Source organism: Anomaloglossus baeobatrachus, chromosome 2 (genome assembly GCF_048569485.1).
Source record: "Anomaloglossus baeobatrachus isolate aAnoBae1 chromosome 2, aAnoBae1.hap1, whole genome shotgun sequence".
Lineage (NCBI taxonomy): Eukaryota > Metazoa > Chordata > Amphibia > Anura > Aromobatidae > Anomaloglossus > Anomaloglossus baeobatrachus.
The window spans coordinates 30,573,868-30,598,199 of NC_134354.1; the positions used below are offsets into that span (position 1 = coordinate 30,573,868).

Genomic DNA, 24,332 nt, shown 5'->3' on the forward strand with positions numbered 1-24,332 from the left:
TCACCCATGTACAGTGTGTACGGAGCACAGATCACCCATGTACAGTGTGTACAGAGCACAGATCACCCATGTACAGTGTGTACAGAGCACAGATCACCCATGTACAGTGTGTACAGAGCACAGATCACCCATGTACAGTGTGTACAGAGCACAGATCACCCATGTACAGTATGTACAGAGCACAGATCACCCATGTACAGTATGTACAGAGCACAGATCACCCATGTACAGTGTGTACAGAGCACAGATCACCCATGTACAGTGTGTACGGAGCCCAGATCACCCATGTATAGTGTGTACAGAGCACATATCACCCATGTACAGTGTGTACAGAGCACAGATCACCCATGTACAGTGTGTACAGAGCACAGATCACCCATGTACAGTGTGTACAGAGCACAGATCACCCATGTACAGTGTGTACAGAGCACAGATCACCCATGTACAGTGTGTACAGAGCACAGATCACACATGTACAGTGTGTACAGAGCACAGATTACCCATGTACAGTGTACAGAGCACAGATCACCCATGTACAGTGTGTACAGAGCACAGATCACACATGTACAGTGTATACAGAGCACAGATCACACATGTACAGTGTGTACAGAGCACAGATCACCCATGTACAGTGTGTACAGAGCACAGATCACCCATGTACAGTGTGTACAGAGCACAGATCACCCATGTACAGTGTGTACAGAGCACAGATCACCCATGTACAGTGTGTACAGAGCACAGATCACCCATGTACAGTGTGTACAGAGCACAGATCACCCATGTACAGTGTGTACAGAGCACAGATCACCCATGTACAGTGTGTACAGAGCACAGATCACCCATGTACAGTGTGTACAGAGCACAGATCACCCATGTACAGTGTGTACAGAGCACAGATCACACATGTATAGTATGTACAGAGCACAGATCACACATGTACAGTGTGTACAGAGCACAGATCACCCCTGTACAGTGTGTACAGAGCACAGATCACCTATGTATAGTATGTACAGAGCACAGATCACCCATGTACAGTGTGTACAGAGCACAGATCACCCATGTACAGTGTGTACAGAGCACAGATCACCCATGTACAGTGTGTACAGAGCACAGATCACCCATGTACAGTGTGTACAGAGCACAGATCACCCATGTACAGTGTGTACAGAGCACAGATCACCCATGTACAGTGTGTACAGAGCACAGATCACCCATGTACAGTGTGTACAGAGCACAGATCACCCATGTACAGTGTGTACAGAGCACAGATCACCCATGTACAGTATGTACAGAGCACAGATCACACATGTATAGTATGTACAGAGCACAGATCACACATGTACAGTGTGTACAGAGCACAGATCACCCCTGTACAGTGTGTACAGAGCACAGATCACCTATGTATAGTATGTACAGAGCACAGATCACCCATGTACAGTATGTACAGAGCACAGATCACCCATGTATAGTATGTACAGAGCACAGATCACCCATGTATAGTATGTACAGAGCACAGATCACCCATGTACAGTGTACAGAGCACAGATCACCCCTGTACAGTGTGTACAGAGCACAGATCACACATGTATAGTATGTACAGAGCACAGATCACCCATGTACAGTATGTACAGAGCACAGATCACACATGTATAGTATATACAGAGCACAGATCACCCATGTACAGTGTGTACAGAGCACAGATCACACATGTACAGTGTGTACGGAGCCCAGATCACCCATGTATAGTGTGTACAGAGCACAGATCACCCATGTACAGTGTGTACAGAGCACAGATCACCCATGTACAGTGTGTACAGAGCCCAGATCACCCATGTACAGTGTGTACAGAGCACAGATCACCCATGTACAGTGTGTACAGAGCACAGATCACCCATGTACAGTGTGTACAGAGCACAGATCACCCATGTATAGTATGTACAGCGCACAGATCACCCATGTACAGTGTGTACGGAGCACAGATCACCCATGTATAGTATGTACAGAGCACAGATCACCCATGTACAGTGTGTACAGAGCACAGATCACCCATGTACAGAGTGTACAGAGCACAGATCACCCATGTACAGTGTGTGCAGAGCACAGATCATCCATGTATAGTATGTACAGCGCACAGATCACACATGTATAGTGTGTACAGAGCACAGATCACCCATGTACAGTGTGTACAGAGCACAGATCACCCATGTACAGTGTACAGAGCACAGATCACCCATGTACAGTGTGTACAGAGCACAGATCACACATGTATAGTGTGTACAGAGCACAGATCATCCATGTACAGTGTGTACAGAGCACAGATCACCCATGTATAGTGTGTACAGAGCACAGATCACCCATGTACAGTGTGTGCAGAGCACAGATCACACATGTACAGTGTGTGCAGAGCACAGATCATCCATGTATAGTATGTACAGCGCACAGATCACCCATGTACAGTGTGTACAGAGCACAGATCACACATGTACAGTGTGTGCGGATCACAGATCATCCATGTATAGTATGTACAGCACACAGATCATCCATGTACAGTGTGTACAGAGCACAGATCACACATGTACAGTGTGTACAGAGCACAGATCACACATGTACAGTGTGTACAGAGCACAGATCACACATGTACAGTATGTACAGAGCACAGATCACCCATGTACAGTGTGTACAGAGCACAGATCACCCATGTACAGTGTGTACAGAGCACAGATCATCCATGTACAGTGTGTGCAGAGCACAGATCACCCATGTACAGTGTGTGCAGAGCACAGATCATCCATGTATAGTATGTACAGCGCACAGATCACCCATGTACAGTGTGTGCAGAGCACAGATCATCCATGTATAGTATATACAGAGCACAGATCACCCATGTACAGTGTGTACAGAGCACAGATCACACATGTACAGTGTGTACAGAGCACAGATCATCCATGTACAGTGTATACAGAGCACAGATCATCCATGTACAGTGTATACAGAGCACAGATCACACATGTATAGTATGTACAGCGCACAGATCACCCATGTACAGTGTGTACAGAGCACAGATCACCCCTGTACAGTGTGTACAGAGCACAGATCACACATGTATAGTATGTACAGCGCACAGATCACCCATGTACAGTGTACAGAGCACAGATCACCCATGTATAGTGTGTACAGAGCACAGATCACCCATGTACAGTGTGTACAGCGCACAGATCACCCATGTATAGTGTGTACAGAGCACAGATCACCCATGTACAGTGTGTACAGAGCACAGATCACACATGTATAGTGTGTACAGAGCACAGATCATCCATGTACAGTGTGTACAGAGCACAGATCACCCATGTACAGAGTGTACAGAGCACAGATCACCCATGTACAGTGTGTACAGAGCACAGATCACCCATGTACAGTGTGTACAGAGCACAGATCACCCATGTGCAGTGTGTACAGAGCACAGATCACCCATGTACAGTGTGTGCAGAGCACAGATCACCCATGTATAGTATGTACAGCGCACAGATCACCCATGTACAGTGTGTGCAGAGCACAGATCACCCATGTACAGTGTGTACAGAGCACAGATCACCCATGTACAGTGTGTACAGAGCACAGATCACCCATATACAGTGTGTACAGAGCACAGATCACCCATGTACAGTGTGTACAGAGCACAGGTCACCCATGTACAGTGTGTACAGAGCACAGATCACACATGTACAGTGTGTACAGAGCACAGATCACACATGTACAGTGTGTACAGAGCACAGATCACACATGTACAGTGTGTACAGAGCACAGATCACCCATGTACAGTGTATACAGAGCACAGATCACCCATGTACAGTGTATACAGAGCACAGATCATCCATGTACAGTGTATACAGAGCACAGATCACACATGTATAGTGTGTACAGAGCACAGATCACACATGTATAGTGTATACAGCGCACAGATCACCCAAGTACAGTGTGTACAGAGCACAGATCACACATGTACAGTGTGTACAGAGCACAGATCACCCATGTACAGTGTGTACAGAGCACAGATCACCCATGTACAGTGTGTACAGAGCACAGATCACCGATGTACAGTATGTACAGAGCACAGATCACCCATGTATAGTATGTACAGAGCACAGATCACCCCTGTACAGTGTGTACAGAGCACAGATCATCCATGTACAGTGTGTACAGAGCACAGATCACCCATGTACAGTGTGTACAGAGCACAGATCACCGATGTACAGTATGTACAGAGCACAGATCACCCATGTACAGTGTGTACAGAGCACAGATCACCCATGTACAGTGTGTACAGAGCACAGATCACCCATGTACAGAGTGTACAGAGCACAGATCATCCATGTATAGTATGTACAGCGCACAGATCACACATGTATAGTGTGTACAGAGCACAGATCACCCATGTACAGTGTGTACAGAGCACAGATCACCCATGTACAGTGTGTACAGAGCACAGATCACCCATGTACAGTATGTACAGAGCACAGATCACCCATGTACAGTGTGTACAGAGCACAGATCACCCATGTACAGTGTACAGAGCACAGATCACCCATGTACAGTGTGTACAGAGCACATATCACCCATGTACAGTGTGTACAGAGCACAGATCACCCATGTACAGTGTGTACAGAGCACAGATCACCCATGTACAGTGTGTACGGAGCCCAGATCACCCATGTATAGTGTGTACAGAGCACAGATCACACATGTACAGTGTACAGAGCACAGATCACCCATGTACAGTGTACAGAGCACAGATCACCCATGTACAGTGTGTACAGAGCACAGATCACCCATGTACAGTGTGTACAGAGCACAGATCACCCATGTACAGTGTGTACGGAGCACAGATCACCCATGTACAGTGTGTACAGAGCACAGATCACACATGTACAGTGTGTACAGAGCACAGATCACCCATGTACAGTGTGTACAGAGCACAGATCACACATGTATAGTGTGTACAGAGCACAGATCACCCATGTACAGTGTGTACAGAGCACAGATCACCCATGTACAGTGTGTACAGAGCACAGATCACCCATGTACAGTGTGTACAGAGCACAGATCACCCATGTACAGTGTGTACAGAGCACAGATCACCCATGTACAGTGTGTACAGAGCACAGATCACACATGTACAGTGTGTACGGAGCCCAGATCACCCATGTATAGTGTGTACAGAGCACAGATCACACATGTACAGTGTACAGAGCACAGATCACCCATGTACAGTGTGTACAGAGCACTGATCACCCCTGTACAGTGTGTACAGAGCACAGATCACCCATGTACAGTGTGTACGGAGCACAGATCACCCATGTACAGTGTGTACAGAGCACAGATCACCCATGTACAGTATGTACAGAGCACAGATCACCCATGTACAGTATGTACAGAGCACAGATCACCCATGTACAGTGTGTACAGAGCACAGATCACCAATGTATAGTGTGTACAGAGCACAGATCACCCATGTACAGTGTGTACAGAGCACAGATCACCCATGTACAGTGTGTACAGAGCACAGATCACCAATGTATAGTGTGTACAGAGCACAGATCACCCATGTACAGTGTGTACAGAGCACAGATCACACATGTACAGTATGTACAGAGCACAGATCACCCATGTACAGTGTGTACAGAGCACAGATCACCCATGTACAGTGTGTACAGAGCACAGATCATCCATGTACAGTATGTACAGAGCACAGATCACCCATGTACAGTGTGTACAGAGCACAGATCACCCATGTACAGTGTGTACAGAGCACAGATCACACATGTACAGTGTGTACAGAGCACAGATCACCCATGTACAGTGTGTACAGAGCACAGATCACCCATGTACAGTGTGTACAGAGCACAGATCACCCATGTACAGTGTGTACAGAGCACAGATCACATGTAGTGTGCACTTTCCATACATCCCCCTGCAGTTGGGTTTTGTGTGAGGGTCCCACTTACTTGTGGACAGGAACCTGTAGTTCACCATGGTCGGAGGCAGCAGCACAGGTGAGCAGTCAGTGAGTGCAGGGCTCCCGGCTGCGCATGCTCAGTGCCGGCTGTTCGTCTCTCCACACCCTGGAGTGACAGGTCTGACCGCTTGCTCCGCAGGTGTCACGTCTCCTGGATACTGCGTGACCTGCAGGGAGGGGAGAGCAGACAGCCGCGCAATTATCCACAGAGACCGATCCACCCGGATGTGTCACTACACGGCTACACCTGTGTGTGCAAACTCCACTCTGCTACATCAGTGCACAGCCCGGCTGCTACACAGCATCAGTGACCTGCACAGCAGCAGCAGAGCAGACAGCAGAGCCGCCCCCTCTATGTATGGGCTGTATACCGGGCTGTATGCCGGGCTGTATGCCGGGCTGTATACCGGGCTGTATGCCGGGCTGTATGCCGGGCTGTATACCGGGCTGTATAATACCGGGCTGTATAATACCGGGCTGTATAGACTCTGTATACGGCTGGTCACTGTATGTGGAGGGCGTCTTATCAGACATTATACTTCAATCTGTAACTTATTTACCACCAACACTTCCTTATTCCTCACCAGGAAATAGGAGGCAGGTTGTCATCATTGACGACAGGTTTCTCTTTCAGTCCCATTGCACCCCCTTCCTGGTGTATAGCCCCATCATTGCCCCCCCCACCCCCAGAGTATACCTTCCAATCCCATCATTGCCCCCCAGAGTATAACATCCGGCCCCATCATTGCCCCCCCCCGCCCCCCGAGTATAACATCTGGCCCCATCATTGCCCCCCCAGAGTATAACATCCGGCCCCATCATTGCCCCCCCCAGAGTATAACATCCGGCCCCATCATTGCCCCCCCCACCCCGAGAGTATAACTTCCAATCCCATCATTGCCCCCCAGAGTATAACATCCGGCCCCATCATTGCCCCCCCAGAGTATAACATCCGTGTGACGGGGGTGTACAACAGAGCAAAGGATGGACGAGGCCGAGGGACGATCCAACAGGTTTATTAACAGGAATGCAAGAACAGCACACGATAAGTCCACGTAAAACAGATTCGGGGGCCCTTCCCGACAATCCTCGGACCGGATTACAAAGCAATCGTCCTTACAGTAGTCCAAAGAGTTCCACACAATCCCACGGGCCGCCACACAGGCCTAGCTCCGTCCGTGTCCACAGCCACACAGGCTGGAGCTCCTGCTCCCTTCAAGTTTCAGCTCACTCTGCCTGAATCTCCCAGGTAAGCAGAGTTTACACTAGTTGGACTCTAGGCCCACCTCCCCCTACTCCCAGGGATGGAAGTGCCTCAAGAGGATATAACCTTGCATTTTAGGGGGGTGATTACCTACAACAATAGAAATGTACACAGAAGTAGTTCAAATAAGACAATGAACCCAGCTTGAAATAGGAATCTGTACAGCATATACAGTGAGAGGGTAAATTACATCTTCACAATCCCTCCCCCTCCCAACTTGTGTACGTACTAGGGACCTCTACAGGTCACTGGTTAAGTACACACAGGCAGAGCGTTACTTACATGTGGCTTCATGCAGCCACGAATTGGCATCGTAGCTCTCCCACATCATTGCCCAGGAGAACAGCTGCAGGCAGACCACCCATCACCCCAACCACACATCGCCTGACCCCAAAACCAAAGCTCAGATCCACAGTGGCTGTGGGAATAGTCCTCCATTGTCCACCAGCCAGTTCAATGACAATCCCAGGTCCTCTATGGATTGCCTCAGGCCGAACCACTCGGGGATCAGCCAGTGTGAGGAAAGCACCCGAGTCACAAAATCCAACAAGTCTCTGTCCATCCAGCACAACCTCCTGCAAGTGCTTACCTCGATGAGCAGAAGTCGTCATAACTGCGGGTCGCACCCCGTAAACTCCTGGTGGTGCAACATGGGCTGAGTCACTAGGCCAGTCCTCACATAGCGGTGCCACATCTTCCTCCATGGCGCTGGGCTGTAAATAATTAACAATCCGATTGGGCGCAGGATCAGTCCTCATTTGAACAGCTGGGCAGGAGACTTGCCGATGCCCTGGCTGTCCACATTGATAGCATCTGAGCTGGGTCTCCCTCCATCCAAGGCGTCCTCTTGGGTAAGGGGTAGGGGAACTTGGAGGCCGGCTCCCACCTGAAGGTGCTGTAGGGGTTTGAGGATGATTCCTCCATGGCCTGGCTGGGCATGAGGCCTGCAAATGCCCGGGATGCCTACAAACATAACACCTGCGCTCTGTTACTTCCTCTCCCCGGCGTATTCCAGAAAGTGCAGTAGAAGCAACTGGAGGCACATTAACACGGGTATCAACATGTGGTGGCTTAGAGGAACGGGGAACAATGGGGACAGAATAACTGGGGGCATCCGGTGTTGTGGAGCTGTTAGGCGTCTCTCCATCCTCCAACAGAACCCTCCACTGAGGCTTGATGGTGAGCACCTCATCAGCTAGAGCAGCAGCTTCCTCCACTGTCGCTGGTTTTCTCTCACGCACCCATTCCCGGATCTCAGCGGGGCACTTGAAGTAAAACTGCTCTTTTAGGAGGACCTGGAGGACGGTCTCCAAGGTTAAGGCCTCCTCTGCCTCCAACCAACGATGCCACAGATGTTTGAGTTTGTGGGCATACATCTTGAAGGACACTTCCTCATCACATGCTAGAGTACGGAACTGAGTCCTGTAAGTGTCTGGCGTTACAGCATAATGTTCTAGAATAGTCTGTTTAATATCCGCATACTCACAGTTCCACCGATGGTCCATAGCTCTATAGGCTGCAGCAGCTCCACCCTCTAAGAGCCCAACCAGATGCCGGACGCGCTCCCTTTCTGGGACTTCCATTAATCGACACTGATGCTCAAAGTCCTGGAAGAAGCCCTCAATGTCACCAGCAGCCTCATTAAACGGCTTAAAGTCTTTGCGGGACACTCTGGGAAGTTCCCTCATGATGGGTGCTGGGGTTACAGTCTGTCTGGAACCTCTCGCGGCTTCCACAGCGAGCTGCTTATCCAGCAATGCCATCTCCTCCATCCTGCGCTCCTTCTCTTCAGCTCCACGCATGGCCTCCCTCTTATCTTCTATGGTGGCCTCATCTCCAAGCAGTGCCATCTTTTCCTTGTACCACACAACCCATTGACTTTTTTGGGTATTCACCTCCGGCTCCCGTCTTTGCTCCCCTTGCTGTGGAAATTGTTCCTCGGTGCCATCTTGCAGGCAAGCGTGTTCCAATGCCTCAATTAGTTGCTCCTTAGAGAGTCCTTTGTAGCCGACACCTAATTCACGGGCCTTTGTTTGTAGACTCGCCACAGTCCAGTTCCTGTATCCTGAGGTTCTGGTTTCAGACGTCGATTGGCTGTTGTCCTCCATTTCTTCTGCTCTGATCCCGCCGCTGCCAACCAGTTTGTGACGGGGGTGTACAACAGAGCAAAGGATGGACGAGGCCGAGGGACGATCCAACAGGTTTATTAACAGGAATGCAAGAACAGCACACGATAAGTCCACGTAAAACAGATTCGGGGGCCCTTCCCGACAATCCTCGGACCGGATTACAAAGCAATCGTCCTTACAGTAGTCCAAAGAGTTCCACACAATCCCACGGGCCGCCACACAGGCCTAGCTCCGTCCGTGTCCACAGCCACACAGGCTGGAGCTCCTGCTCCCTTCAAGTTTCAGCTCACTCTGCCTGAATCTCCCAGGTAAGCAGAGTTTACACTAGTTGGACTCTAGGCCCACCTCCCCCTACTCCCAGGGATGGAAGTGCCTCAAGAGGATATAACCTTGCATTTTAGGGGGGTGATTACCTACAACAATAGAAATGTACACAGAAGTAGTTCAAATAAGACAATGAACCCAGCTTGAAATAGGAATCTGTACAGCATATACAGTGAGAGGGTAAATTACATCTTCACAATCCGGCCCCATCATTGCCCCCCCCAGAGTATAACATCCGGCCCCATCATTGGCCCCCCCCCCCCCCTCCAGAGTATAACTTCCAATCCCATCATTGCCCCCCAGAGTATAACATCCGGCCCCATCATTGCCCCCCCAGAGTATAACATCCAGCCCCATCATTGCCCCCCCAGAGTATAACATCCGGCCCCATCATTGCCCCCCCAGAGTATAACATCCGGCCCCATCATTGCCCCCCCAGAGTATAACATCCGGCCCCATCATTGCCCCCCCAGAGTATAACATCCGGCCCCATCATTGCCCCCCCAGAGTATAACATCCGGCCCCATCATTGCCCCCCCCCCCCTCCAGAGTATAACTTCCAGCCCCATCATTGCCCCCCCGAGTATAACATCTGGCCGCATCATTGCCCCCTCCCCCCCCCCCCCGAGTATAACTTCCAGCCCCAACATTGCCCCCCCAGAGTATAACATCTGACCCCATCATTGCCCCCCCCCCCCGAGTAGAACATCGGGCCCCATCATCATAACATCTGGCCGCATCATTGCCCCCCTCCCCCCCGAGTATAACATCCGGCCCCATCATTGCCCCCCAGACTATAAAATCTGACCCCATCATTGCCCCCCGGAAGTATGTGACGCCCTGGCGCCGCCAGGTGTCACACACCAAGTAGACCCCCACGTTCCACCTTCCCTCACAGGGTTACACCGAGCCGACAAAACCCTAGTCATCCCCCCCCCAGGGTAGGAAAGGCACACCAGTGGGCAGGGCCAGGGGAAGGAAAACGCCCACCTAGGGGTCTAGAGAACCCGAGGCGGGAAAAGAGTGCAGCGTTTTGGAGTTGGTAGTGGAGTGGAGTGCTGAGCAGGAGGAGAAAGTGGAATTGAAGTGGAAGTCAAAGAGGAAAGTCGTCGGGGTTGGAGCCTTGGCGTGCTGGCTAGGTGGAAGATGGTGGTCCATGTCTGTCAGGAGACGGAAAGACGGCTGCCGGAGATCCGAGGTGGACCGGGACAGGGTAGGAGCCCGCCGGTACCCACACCGGAGAACCGACCTGGAAACCGTGCACAGAGGGGGTACCTGGACCCTGAAGCAAGGACCGGAACCACCGGCTTTGTTAATTTACCAGTTGAAGACAGGATTATAGGTCCTGTCCCACCCAAAGTCCCAAAAGAGCAGACCAGCAGCCCACCGCCAGGGCCCCTTTAGATCCCACAGGTCAGCGTCTGCGGGCAGGGCTCCCACCCATAGTTCTGGGAGCGGACTCCCGTGTTCTATACCGAGAAGTGCAAGGAGAACTAAAAACCATGCAGAGCTAAGTGACACAGACCATCACCCCGGGTGAGGGACCAGAATACACCCGGCCGCGGAGGCCGGCCACTGGCATCTTGGTTTACCACAAGACTTGTGTGATTCATTTGACTGGAGTACACTAACAACCCCCGGTCCGACCGGGTGCGCCAGCCCCTGCAGCCACCATCCTCTGCACAGAGACACTGGGCCCTGGGGAATCCATCCCTACCCACGGGTTAATATCCAGCTGCCAAGCCATCGCCCCCGGGTGTTCCCCAACAGCAGTGGTGGTGCCACATCTCACCACACACAGTGGGTGGCGTCACGAAGAGCTTACAGCAACCCCCGTACATATACGTCCCTTTTCATTTGAAGTGTCCGCGCGACCCCCGGGTCCGGAAAATCCCTCGAGCCACCCTGCGGATCCGGATCTGAGCAGCCAGACTGCTGACGTGGGGGCGGCACAAGTATAACATCCGGCCCCATCATTGCCCTCCCAGAGTATAACACCTGGCCCCATCATTGCCCCCCAGAGTATAACATCCGGCCCCATCATTGCCCCCCAGAGTATAACACCCGGCCCCATCATTTCCCCCCCCCAGAGTATAACACCCGGCCCCATCATTGCCCACCCCAGAGTATAACACCAGCCCCATCATTGCCCCCCAGAGTATAACACCCGGCCCCATCATTGCCCACCCAAGAGTATAACATCCGGCCCCATCATTGCCCTCCCAGAGTATAACACCAGCCCCATCATTGCCCCCCAGAGTATAACACCCGGCCCCATCATTGCCCCCCCCAGAGTATAACACCAGCCCCATCATTGCCCCCCAGAGTATAACACCCGGCCCCATCATTGCCCACCCAAGAGTATAACATCCGGCCCCATCATTGCCCCCCAGAGTATAACATCCGGCCCCATCATTGCCCCCCAGAGTATAACACCCGGCCCCATCATTGCCCCCCCCAGAGTATAACACCAGCCCCATCATTGCCCCCCAGAGTATAACACCCGGCCCCATCATTGCCCCCCCCAGAGTATAACACCAGCCCCATCATTGCCCCCCAGAGTATAACACCCGGCCCCATCATTGCCCACCCAAGAGTATAACATCCGGCCCCATCATTGCCCCCCCAGAGTATAACATCCAGCCCTATCATTCCCCTCCCCCCCTCCCCCCGAGTATAACATCCGGCCCCATCATTGCCCCCCCATAGTATAACATCCGGCCCCATCATTGCCCCCCAGAGTATAACATCCGGCCCCATCATTTCCCCCCAGAGTATAACACCCGGCCCCATCATTGCCCTCCCTGGAGTATAACATGCGGCCCCATCATTGCCCCCCCCCCCGGAGTATAACATCCGGCTCCATCATTGCCCCCCCCCCCAGAGTATAACATCCGGCCCCATCATTGCCCCCCCGGAGTAGAATATCCAGCCCCATCATTGCCCCCCCCCCGGAGTATAACATCCGGCCCCATCATTGCCCCCCCAGAGTATAACATACTGCCCCATCATTGCCCCCCCAGAGTATAACATCCGGCCCCATCATTGCCCCCCCAGAGTATAACATCCGGCCCTATCATTGCCCACCCGGGGTATAACATCCGGTCCTATCATTCTTCCCCCCCCCCCCCAAGTATAACATCCGGCCCCATCATTGCCCCCCCGGATTATAACATCCAGCCCCATCACTGCCCCCCCATAGTAGAACATCCGGCCCCATCATTGCCCCCCCCATAGTATAACATCCGGTCCAATCATTGCCCCCCCCATAGTATAACATCCGGCCCAATCATTGCCCCCCCCCCCCCCAGAGTATAACATCCGGCCCCATCATTGCCCCCCGGATTATAACATACAGCCCCATCATTGTCCCCCAGACTATTACATCCAGAATCATTATTGCATCCTAGAGTATATGATTCGGCCCCATCATCGCCACCCCAGAGTATAACATCCGGCCCCATCATTGCCCCCCCCCATAGTATAACAAACGGCCCTATCATTGCCCCCCCCATAGCATAACATCCGGCCCAATCATTGCCCCCCCCATAGTATAACATCCGGCCCAATCATTGCCCCCCCAGAGTATAACATCCGGCCCAATCATTGCCCCCCCCAGAGTATAACATCCGGCCCCATCATTGCCCCCTAGGATTATAACATCCGGCCCCATCATTGCCCCCCCAGAGTATAACATCCGGCCCCATCATTGCCCCCCCGGATTATAACATCCAGCCCCATCACTGCCCCCCCATAGTAGAACATCCGGCCCCATCATTGCCCCCCCCCCATAGTATAACATCCGGTCCAATCATTGCCCCCCCCACCCCAGAGTATAACATCCGGCCCCATCATTGCCCCCCCCCATAGCATAACATCCGGCCCAATCATTGCCCCCCCAGAGTATAACACCCAGCCCCATCATTGCCCCCCCGGATTATAACATCCGGCCCCATCATTGTCCCCCATTCTATAACATCCGGTATCATCATTGCATCCTAGAGTATATGATTCGGCCCCCCGACACAGGCATTCACTGCCAGCTTGGGGCCCCTGTGCATGAAATGTGTGTGTGTATATATATATATTTTTTTTTTATTTTTTTTTATTACACACACACTACTCTCAAAACGTTACGGATATTTCTCTTTCGGGTGAAATTTCAGGGTGACCCTATAATGCCCTTTGACCTTTTCGGGTGACCTTAATGTGACCTTCTCTGTCTTTCGGATGCTCATGTCCAACTGTTCAATGTTACAGGACTTTTTGTAAAACTTGCTGTTCTCTAAAAAGGCGCTTAATGGCAACATTCACAACAGGTGATTGATCCCAGTATCACCCCAAAAAATTCTGGTTTCAATTAAAATTGGTATTAAACCGTTCTCCTCATCCTGCTGTTCACATTCTGACATCATGAGACCAAGACGACACCTAACAATTAATCATCAGCACTGCGCCATTGCGAGGGTTCAAACAGGATGTTCTCAGATGGAAGTGGCCACTGAGCTTATAGTGTCACCAGCAGGTTGTACAGAAATACAGAGAGACTGAAAGAGTCACAGAATGGCAGAGAAGTGGACTCCTTTCGGTCACACCCCACAATGATGACTGCTTCAATGTGAACAATGCCCTTCAGATCCGGATGATGAATGCCGCACAACTCCCATTTCTACAAGGTGAGAAGCCCCCAAGTATCACGTCAAACCATTTAAACTTATTTACATCATCGTGGTCTGTGTGCTAGATGACTTGCAAGGTACCTAACCACACCACCAAGTACAGGTGTCATCTACCTACCTGACCACTCCACCAAGCACAGGTGTCACCTACGTACCTTACCACACCACCAGGCACAGGCGTCATCTACGTACCTTACCACACCACCAGGGACAGGTGTCATATGTACCTGACCCCACCACCAGGCACAGGCGTCATCTACGTACCGGACCACACCACCAAGCACAGGCGTCATCTACGTACCTGACCACACCACCAAGCACAGGCGTCATCTACGTATCTGACCACACCACCAGGCACAGGTGTCATCTACGTACCTGGCCACACCACCAGGCATAGGTATCATCTACGTACTGGACCACACCACCAGGCACAGGCGTCATTTACGTACCTGACCGCATCACTAGGCACAAGTGTCATCTACGCTGGACGAGGGACCGGAGCCTCAGTGCTGGTCACCGATGAAAGTCGATTGACATGGAGCAGGAATGATGGCCGCCAATGATGGAGACGTCAAGGAGAGCACTATGCATCAGCCACTGCTGTCACCAGATGAGCCTTTGGTGTGGTGGTGGTGTTAGTGGGGGCCAGTGTGTCTTGTCAGTACAGAATGGTCCTACATTGTGTGAATGCTGCAGTTACATCTCCTACTACTGGAGTAACATCATTAATCCAGTCATTGTGTCTCTGCATGAACACAGGCCTCTTCATCTTCATGGACGATAATGCTCCAGCTCATCGAGGTCGCATCATTAGGGAACGGTTGCTGGAGCTTGGGGGACCTCAAATGGAGCGGCTGCTCTTTCTCCAGACCTGAATCCCATAGAAAATCTATGGAATCAGCTGAGTCACCGTGTAGAGGCCGTAACCCTGTACCCCAGAACCTCAATGACCTGAGGGAAGCCCTTCAAGAAGAGTGGGATGCCGTGCCTCCGCAGACAATATCTCCACTTGTGACCAGCAGAAGGTGGTGTTGTCAGCTGTAATGCTCAAGGACACATGACAAGCTATTGAGACATTGACAATTTGGGGGGATATACCCACCACTGGTGTGGGCTTTTGTTTCAATAAATTGATGGTGATGAGGAAATCATCATTGCTGCTTCTGTTTACCTTTAACATAAAATTTCACCCAACACTTTTTGTGAGTAGTGTGTATATATTACATAATCTGCTCTCATTATCAATACTACCGGCCCTTATTACATAGTGACCTCTCCTCTTATATACAGCGCTGTACCTTACATATCAGATTCTCGTCATTTCTGTTACTATACTGTCATAGCGTCCTCTCTTGTTAGATATGACATGACCGCTGATGGAATGTGGTAACGCTTCTTTTCTAATGGAGGCGCTAATGGACTGGTCTTGTGGTCAGATGTGTCTCCATCAGCAGTGAGTTGCTTTTATGAGATGCTATCTAATAAAGAGCAGGTGCTGTGAATGGTAAAAATAACGAAAATACACTGTGTAATGGACGATATTGTGTATAACAAGAGATAATATGTAATAATGAGATGCTGTTGTACTTAACTGAGGATTCTATGTAATAAGGGACAGCACCATACATAACGAGAGGGAATGCTACATAATAAGGGATGCTGTTATCCTTAATAAAAGAGGAAACTGTAATTAAGGACAGAGTTGTGTGTAACAAGAAAGTACACTATATACTAAGGAACGATGCTATATATAACAAGAAAGTACACTATATACTAAGGAACAATGCTATATATAACAAGAGAGTACACTATATAAAAAGTGACAGTGCTATATATAACAAGAGAGTACAATATATACTAAGGAACGATGCTATATATAACAAGAAAGTACACTATATACTAAGGAACGATGCTATATATAACAAGAAAGTACACTATATACTAAGGGACAGTGCTATATATAACAAGAGAGTACACTATATACTAAGTGACAGTGCTATATATAACAAGAAAGTACACTATATACTAAGGAACGATGCTATATATAACAAGAAAGTACACTATATACTAAGGGACAGTGCTATATATAACAAGAGAGTACACTATATACTAAGTGACAGTGCTATATATAACAAGAAAGTACACTATATACTAAGGAACAATGCTATATATAACAAGAAAGTACACTATATACTAAGGGACAGTGCTATATATAACAAGAGAGCACACTATATACTAAGTGACAGTGCTATATATAACAAGAAAGTACACTATATACTAAGTGACAGTGCTATATATAACAAGAAAGTACACTATATACTAAGTGACAGTGCTATATATAACAAGAAAGTACACTATATACTAAGGAACAATGCTATATATAACAAGAGAGTACACTATAAAAAAAGTGACAGTGCTATATATATAACAAGAGTACACTATATACTAAGGGACAGTGCTATATATAACAAGAGAGTATACTATATACTAAGGAACGATGCTATATATAACAAGAAAGTACACTATATACTAAGGGACGGTCCTATATATAACAAGAGAGTACACTATATACTAAGGAATGATAATATATATAACAAGAGAGTACACTATATACCAAGGAACGGTGCTATATATAACAATAAAGCACACTATATACTAAGGAACGATGCTATATATAACAATAAAGCACACTATATACTAAGGAACGATGCTATATATAATAAGAAAGTACACTATATACTAAGGGACAGTCCTATATATAACAAGAGAGTACACTATATACTAAGGAACGATGCTATATATATATAACAATAAAGTACACTATATACTAAGGAACAACGCTATATATAACAATAAAGTACACTATATAATAAGTAACGGTGCTATATATAACAATAAATTACACAATATACTAAGGACTAATACTACATATAACAATAAAGTACACTATATACTAAGGAACGATAGTATATAGTGTACTTTATTGTTATATATAGTATCGTTCCTTAGTATATAGTGTACTTTATTGTTATATATAGTAAGTCACTGTGCTATATAAAACAAGAGAGTATATATACTATACATGGTACTATATACCATGTTTCCCCAGAAAATAAGATAGAGTCTTATATTATTTTTTGCTCTGAAAGATGCAATAAGGCTTATATTCGGGGATGACTTATTCAAATATGTACCCCACCATTAATATACAATTATCCACACACTATTCAAAATACCATCTGATTAGCCAGCACTGTGCTCGCCCTCTCCCGCCCCCCACACACATTCATAATAAATGCCTTATAATGTCATCATGATTTAGGGGGTAGAAGACGACATTATAAGGATCTTATAATGAATTGGGGAGGCGAGAGAGGATGCTATCACCCGACTTTGTAAAATTGAGACCTGGGACCCAACCTACATATTGGTCAGATATATGGGCCCCTGTAGCATTCTAGATCCTATAAAGACAAGTGTTCACCCTCATATAATAATATCTCTCACCCTGGGCCCTTTCCAGTAATAATGTCTCCCATACTTGGCCCCTCCTATACTGGCCTCCTTCTTGATATAATGTCCCTCATCATGTTCCCCTTTCTGGTTTAATGTCTCCCAACCTAGTCCCCTTCCTAATATAATGACCCGTTCCTGGTATAATGTCCTCCAGCTTGGTCCCCTTCATTGTATAATGTCCCCATCCTAATCCCTTTCCTGGTATAATGTCCCCCATCCTGGTCTCCATCATTGGATAATGTGTGCCATCTTGGTTCTCTTCCTGGTGTAATGTTCTCCAGCCTAGTCGTTTTCCTGGGATACTTTATAAGGATAAGGCTGCACATCAAACTTAGATAATGGTATAATGCCTCAAGCATATGGAAAAATATTGGAAAAATACAATGAAAAATGCTACTTGCTAACTTGAACATGTGAATAATGAATTGCATACCTGCCATGAATATTAGGAAAAAGGAGATATTTAGCAATCGCATTGATCAATGTAACTGAGCCCCAAAACCTCGTCAAGGTATATCTCTATATTGGGGTCCCTAGCTCTGTGACCCTAACTGTGTGTCATCTCATTGCAATTAAAAACTGCTGTGGGAGACTTCCTGTTCCTGTCCTGGCTGAGGTGGAAGCTTAGAGGAGAGCTCCTGCCACCCCTCACAGAAACCGACTAAAAACAGACCCCCCCGGACGAGCCACCAAACAGAGAGCAGCACAGGAGGTTACCTAAAGCAGACAGCTATGGAACGGTACCTCCTGAGAAGCTCTGGGAGTGGTGAGTCAGCCTGGAGAAGCTTTGATATGGACAGAGGAGAAGATAAGATAATGGCGCCGAGCCTGATGGGGGAGGAGCCTGAACGCATGGTGAGAGACACAGAAAAGCAAACACAGAGCTGGAAGGGGAGAGATAAGGGAGATATGAGCGAGGAGACAGGAGATAAGGAAGATGTGAGCGAGGAGTCACAGGAGGACACAGCAGGAGAGAGGTGGATGCAGGGGACTGATGACGGTGGATCGCAATGGGAGGATGAAGGAGATATGGAGGCAGAGGGGAGAGAAGATGCTGGCAAAGCAGGGCAGCTCAGAGACACAGCAGTGTTGGAGGATGAAACTGACAAACAGCACAGGGAGATTAATCCCACTCAGACTCACAGGAAGTCAAATGCAAGAATTAATAATACCCCTTCCAAAGGAAACAAAAAGCAGCTTACTACACCAACATCACAAGCCTGCAAGCTATTGGGGGATGGAGGTGGTGGCCCAGTCCAGACAAAGAGAACTAAGAAAACAGCACCACCTGCAGGCCAAGACAAGTACACACAAAAGCTTAATGTGGACTATAAAAAACTGGCTGAAGAAGTGACATCACACTTGTCAAAAGAGATTAAAGTGGCTATTGAGGCAGCCATACAAACATCATTAGCTAATATGCAAAAACAGATAAATGCCCATGCATCTAGACTGGCAGAATCAGAGCAGAGAATATCTGACTCCGAGGAGACAATACTGGCTATGCAAGCGCAAATAGCAGCTCTAGCAAAATCTAATGAATACTTGAAGGATAAAGCGGACGATTTGGAAAACAGATCGAGACGAAACAACCTACGTATAGTCGGGTTGCCAGAGTCTGTGTCGATTGGACAGTTGGATAATATATGCGAGTGGGAGCTACCGCAGGCCCTGGGCATAAAGGCGAAATTCAGAGTTGAAAGAGCCCACAGAGTGGGTCCACTGAGACACCAGGAGGCTAATAAGGGAGAGGGCCAAAACTCAAACAAGAATACCCCGATAAGAGCCAGGCAGGTGATTGTCAAGTACCTTGATTATAAGCATAAGGAGGAAATATTGAGGGCCTTTAGAGAACGAAAGCGTCCACTACAATATCAAGGCAACAGACTGCTAATTTTTGGGGATTATTCAGCGGAAGTATCCAGAAGGAGAAAAGAATTTACCAAAATTTGCTCATTTCTGTACAACAAAAAAGTAAAGTGCCAGCTATTATACCCTGCTACACTGAAAGTTAGAAACCCCAATGGCTCGTTTGTATACTACGAGGACTACAAAGAAGCAGAAAACATTCTCATGGCAGAGCTCAACAAGACTAGGTCAGAAAGGCAGGAAAAAGGAGCTAGTGGAGAAGGGAATAATAGAAGAGGATCCCCCACAAGCTCAGGAAGAGATGTGGGACGTCTTGGGGGACAAAAGCAAGTCGAGACCAGGGAGGAAAGGAGGCCAAGCCCGGGTCGACAGCATAATTCTCGCCTGGAACACAGGAACCAACCCTTGGAGAGAAACCATGATACCTGAACTGGAACTCGCTCATTGTTTTTCCTTTTTTTGCCTGTTTTTTTTTTTTTTTTTTTTTCTCTTCCCAAACAGGGAGAGGCGTTGAGGAGGATGCATTACGGAGAGAGGGTTGGGGAGGTGAGAGGAGGAGGGGGAAGGGAGAAAAGAGAGGAAAACATCCCAAAGTCTGGGTCCTCTTCCCCCCCCCCCCTCTCTTTTTTTTTTTTTTTTTTTTTTTTTTTTTGTTCTTCTCCTTTCTTTCTCCATCTTCTCTCCCCTTGGTCTTTTTTTTCTTTTTTTCTTTTTCTCCTTTGTCCAGGAACATCATCCAAATTCAAATGAAGTGGGCCTGTTCTGGGCGGACTGATGGCTACCTGGAGTCAGAGATAAGTAGGACTGGAGAATCTTGCTGAGGTTTTGACATACTGTGCTAATTTTTGCATAATTTTCAAAGGCTTATTCAAGTTAGTCCGGGGATAGAACATATATTTTTTGGGGGGTGATTAGGGAGCTACATATTTTGGCTAGGAATAGGGGAGCTCACCAACGTGGCGGGAAGCGCCGTGGATTTCTCGGAAGGGAAATTATGTTTTACAGTTACATGCTTTTTGTTGTATTTGTTATATTTGCAAGGTGGGGAAAGGGAGTGTCGATTTTGTGGTACCAACTGTGATTCTAGTGTCGAACATCTCGTCTTCCTTGATGCAGGGGCCCATAGGGGAGGGAGTAGTAAAAGCAGAATACACAGGTTAACATGATACAGATAACTACGTGGAATGTTAAAGGGCTGAGATCACCTAACAAACGAGCAATGATATTGAGACATCTGAAAAGACTAAAGACAGACATTGCCTTATTACAGGAAACCCACTTGGGGGGGGAGGACTTTTTCCGCATGAATAAACATTGGGTGGGCACCGTTTACGGGGCAGCGGCACAAGGTAGAAAAGCGGGCACTATGATTCTAATAAATAAACAATTCAGTCATGAGGTAGTGGCACATGAGGCAGACGACCATGGAAGGTGGCAGCACTTAACAATCGTTAGTCCAGCGGGTAAACTCAGTATTTATAATGTCTATGGCCCAAATTCACAACAAATCACATTTCATGATGACATAAAGGCCACCATATTAGCAGATGGGGAGGCTAACATTATAGTGGGAGGCGATTTTAACACTGTCCCAGACTCAGCTGAAGATAGGAGGAGGGGCGAGGAGGGGACAGCTAATGTGGGCAGGAGTTTAGACAATAGGGATGTAACATTAGAAGACGTAGGACTGAAAGACATCTGGAGACTAACTCACCCACATGACAGAGAGTATACACACTTCTCTCACCCTCATGATAGCTGGTCACGTATTGATCAGTTCTGGATCTCGCAGGATTTACTGAGTGGAACGCAAGATTGTGTGATAGAGAATATGGTGATCTCTGATCATAGTCCGGTGAGATTGGGCATTAGAGAGAAATTCAGGAGAGGTACAGATATCATATGGAGATTCCCATCGTTCCTTCTCAGGCAAGATAATTTCCATAAGGTGCTACAGGAGTGGTGGGGAGAATTCGCAGAGGACAATAAGGAACATAGAGAGTCCCCAGTGATATTTTGGGAAACGGCAAAAGCGGTCCTAAGGGGCCGTCTGGTGGGGTACGCAGCCATGATCAAACGGAAAACCAATGAGAATTATAATTTCCATAGTGAAGCAGTACGGGTAGCATATACAAATTATGTGACAAATAGATCTCCCATGACAAAAGGCAGATGGCTGGAGGCAAAAGAGGGATTTGACGAATGGGCCAAAAAAAAGGAACAACTATTCTGGTCGCACAAGGAGGTTGACTTACATAGGTTTGGCAACAAGGCGGGAAGGATGTTGGCCAATCTGGCAAGGGGCAGCAGAAAGATGACAGTGATCTCTAAACTGAAAACAAAGGGGGGAGAGGTGACTACGGATCCTAAGGACATTAATAAACTGTTGGGAGATTACTATAGAAAACTATATGGGTCAGGGAATAACGACATGACTGATGAGGCAGAGTGGCTAAGACAAGCCCAAATGCCTAGCTTGACGGAGGAAGATTTGAGTGCCTTAAACGCAGATATCACAGTAGAGGAGGTGACGAGAACAATTGGGGAGCTTAACACCAACAAGGCACCGGGACCTGACGGTTTCAATAGTGAATTCTATAAGGCTCTGAAGGATCTGATCTCGCCGGATCTAACCTCAGTCTTTAATGCTTTCCTGGGAGGGGCGGAAATACCCAAAAATTCCAACATAGCATATATTAAATTACTCCCCAAGGGAACCAAGGACCTGGATGATCCCTCTAGTTATAGACCTATATCGCTCATAAATCAGGATTTAAAAATTATGTCCAAGATCATGGCTAATAGACTGGCCGAGATCTTACCTAGGATCATTACGAATCACCAGGTGGGGTTTATTAAGGGGAGAAATGCCGTTACCAATATCCGAAAGACAATTCTAGTGGTAGACGCGGTTAGACTGGGTCTCACTGAGGGAGGGGCTAGACCTGCCCTAGTTACACTTGACGCAGAAAAAGCGTTTGATAATGTAAATTGGGGGTGGTTAGACAGGGTAATGGAGGCCATAGGGATTGTAGGCAAGATGAGACTTTACATTAGAAACCTTTATGCCAACTCGGGAGCTAGGGTTCACACTCCGGGCTTTCTATCAGACGTGTTCCCTTTGATGAAGGGAACAAGACAGGGCTGCCCATTATCTCCTCTTTTATTCAACCTGGCAATCGAGCCGTTGTCAAGAATACTACAGGGACAAAATAGCTTTAAAGGAATCAAGATAAGGGGTTCAGAAGTAAAGACAGCGCTTTTTGCTGATGACATCATACTTTATATGGGGGACCCCGGTGCGGATTTGCCACAGACTCTTGCCTTGATTGAAAAATTTGGCTCATTCTCCGGTTTCAAACTGAACAAAAAAAAATGCGAGATCATGTTCCTAAAGGGGCATCATGGGACAATGGGGGGACAAATAAGGGATGGCTGTCTATGTGGAATTCCTATAGCACAATCTTCAATTAAATACCTGGGAGTGCATATAGGAAGATCGGTGGAAACAATCTATAACTTGAATTATGGACCGCTAATCAGGAAAATTACAGTTCAATTAAAGGGATGGAAAGGTCTGCCACTTCCATTACTGGCAAGATGCCACCTGATAAAAATGATGAGCTTTCCTAGGCTGCTGTATCCCTTCCAGACAATCCCGCTATTGCTAAAACTAAAGGATGTGAATAAGCTCAACTCCGCGTATACAGAATTTCTGTGGAGGGGAAGGAAACCCAGAATAAAGCTGCGTACGCTGATGAAGTCAGCAGAGGAGGGAGGTCTAAACTTTCCAGATGTCCAAGGGTATAATCTTGTATGTATCATGAGGCATGTAATTGATTGGGTGAGAGGAACGAGTAGGCACTCAGATCATGCGATGGAAACTAAATATGCGTCACCGTGGGATCTGACGTCCATTCTGCACTCCCCACTATCCAGGGTTGAAGGGCACATAAGGAACTCAATTATATTCCGAGACACCATGCTAACATGGAAGTCGGTAAGGAAAAAACTGGGGCTCTCATGGAAAGTGTCCAAGTACTTGAACCCCTGGGCATTCCCAAATTTTCCCCTGGGACGAGAAAACAAGCTATTTACTAGATGGAAAGAGAGGGGAGTCAGGAGAATGATAGATGTTATGAATGTGGAGGACAGGAGGTGGATGACAGGTCGGGAAGTGTTGGATAAGTACAACCTTAATAGCTCACATGTCATCCAGTATGAACAATTGAAACATGGAATAATAGGAGACCTGGGTGTGGTTGGAAGAGAGCTGAACAGAAGTTCGATTGATGAGTTACTGGAATGTGATGTAACAAGTATAAATGTCTCTAAAATTTATCGATCGCTAAGGGGGGTGCTTATCTCACGGGAGGATAGTCGGACTTTAAAAGCGTGGGGGAAACAATTGGGAAGGGAAGAAGTGGTGGATGATCTACTGAGAGGATGGGTACAAGTGCGGAAACATATTACCAATGAGAGATGGAGAGACACTCAATTCAGAATTCTACATAGGGCCATTATAGGTTTCAACATAC

At 47.9% G+C, this 24,332-nt stretch overlaps 1 protein-coding gene across 2 annotated transcripts in view; it reads right to left on the minus strand.

The window, feature by feature from the left end:
* Positions 1–24,332, minus strand: part of FAM3B (FAM3 metabolism regulating signaling molecule B) — a 105,063-nt gene that overhangs the window by 69,045 nt on the left and 11,686 nt on the right. The window contains exon 1 of one of the 2 annotated variants that reach the window (XM_075332897.1): positions 6,003–6,137. The exons of the other annotated variant lie outside the window; for it this stretch is intronic. Coding sequence (XP_075189012.1) covers positions 6,003–6,030 — 28 coding nt within the window. The 5' untranslated portion in view covers positions 6,031–6,137. Of the gene's footprint in view, positions 1–6,002; positions 6,138–24,332 lie in introns of those variants that run through there. 2 annotated transcript variants of the gene reach the window in all.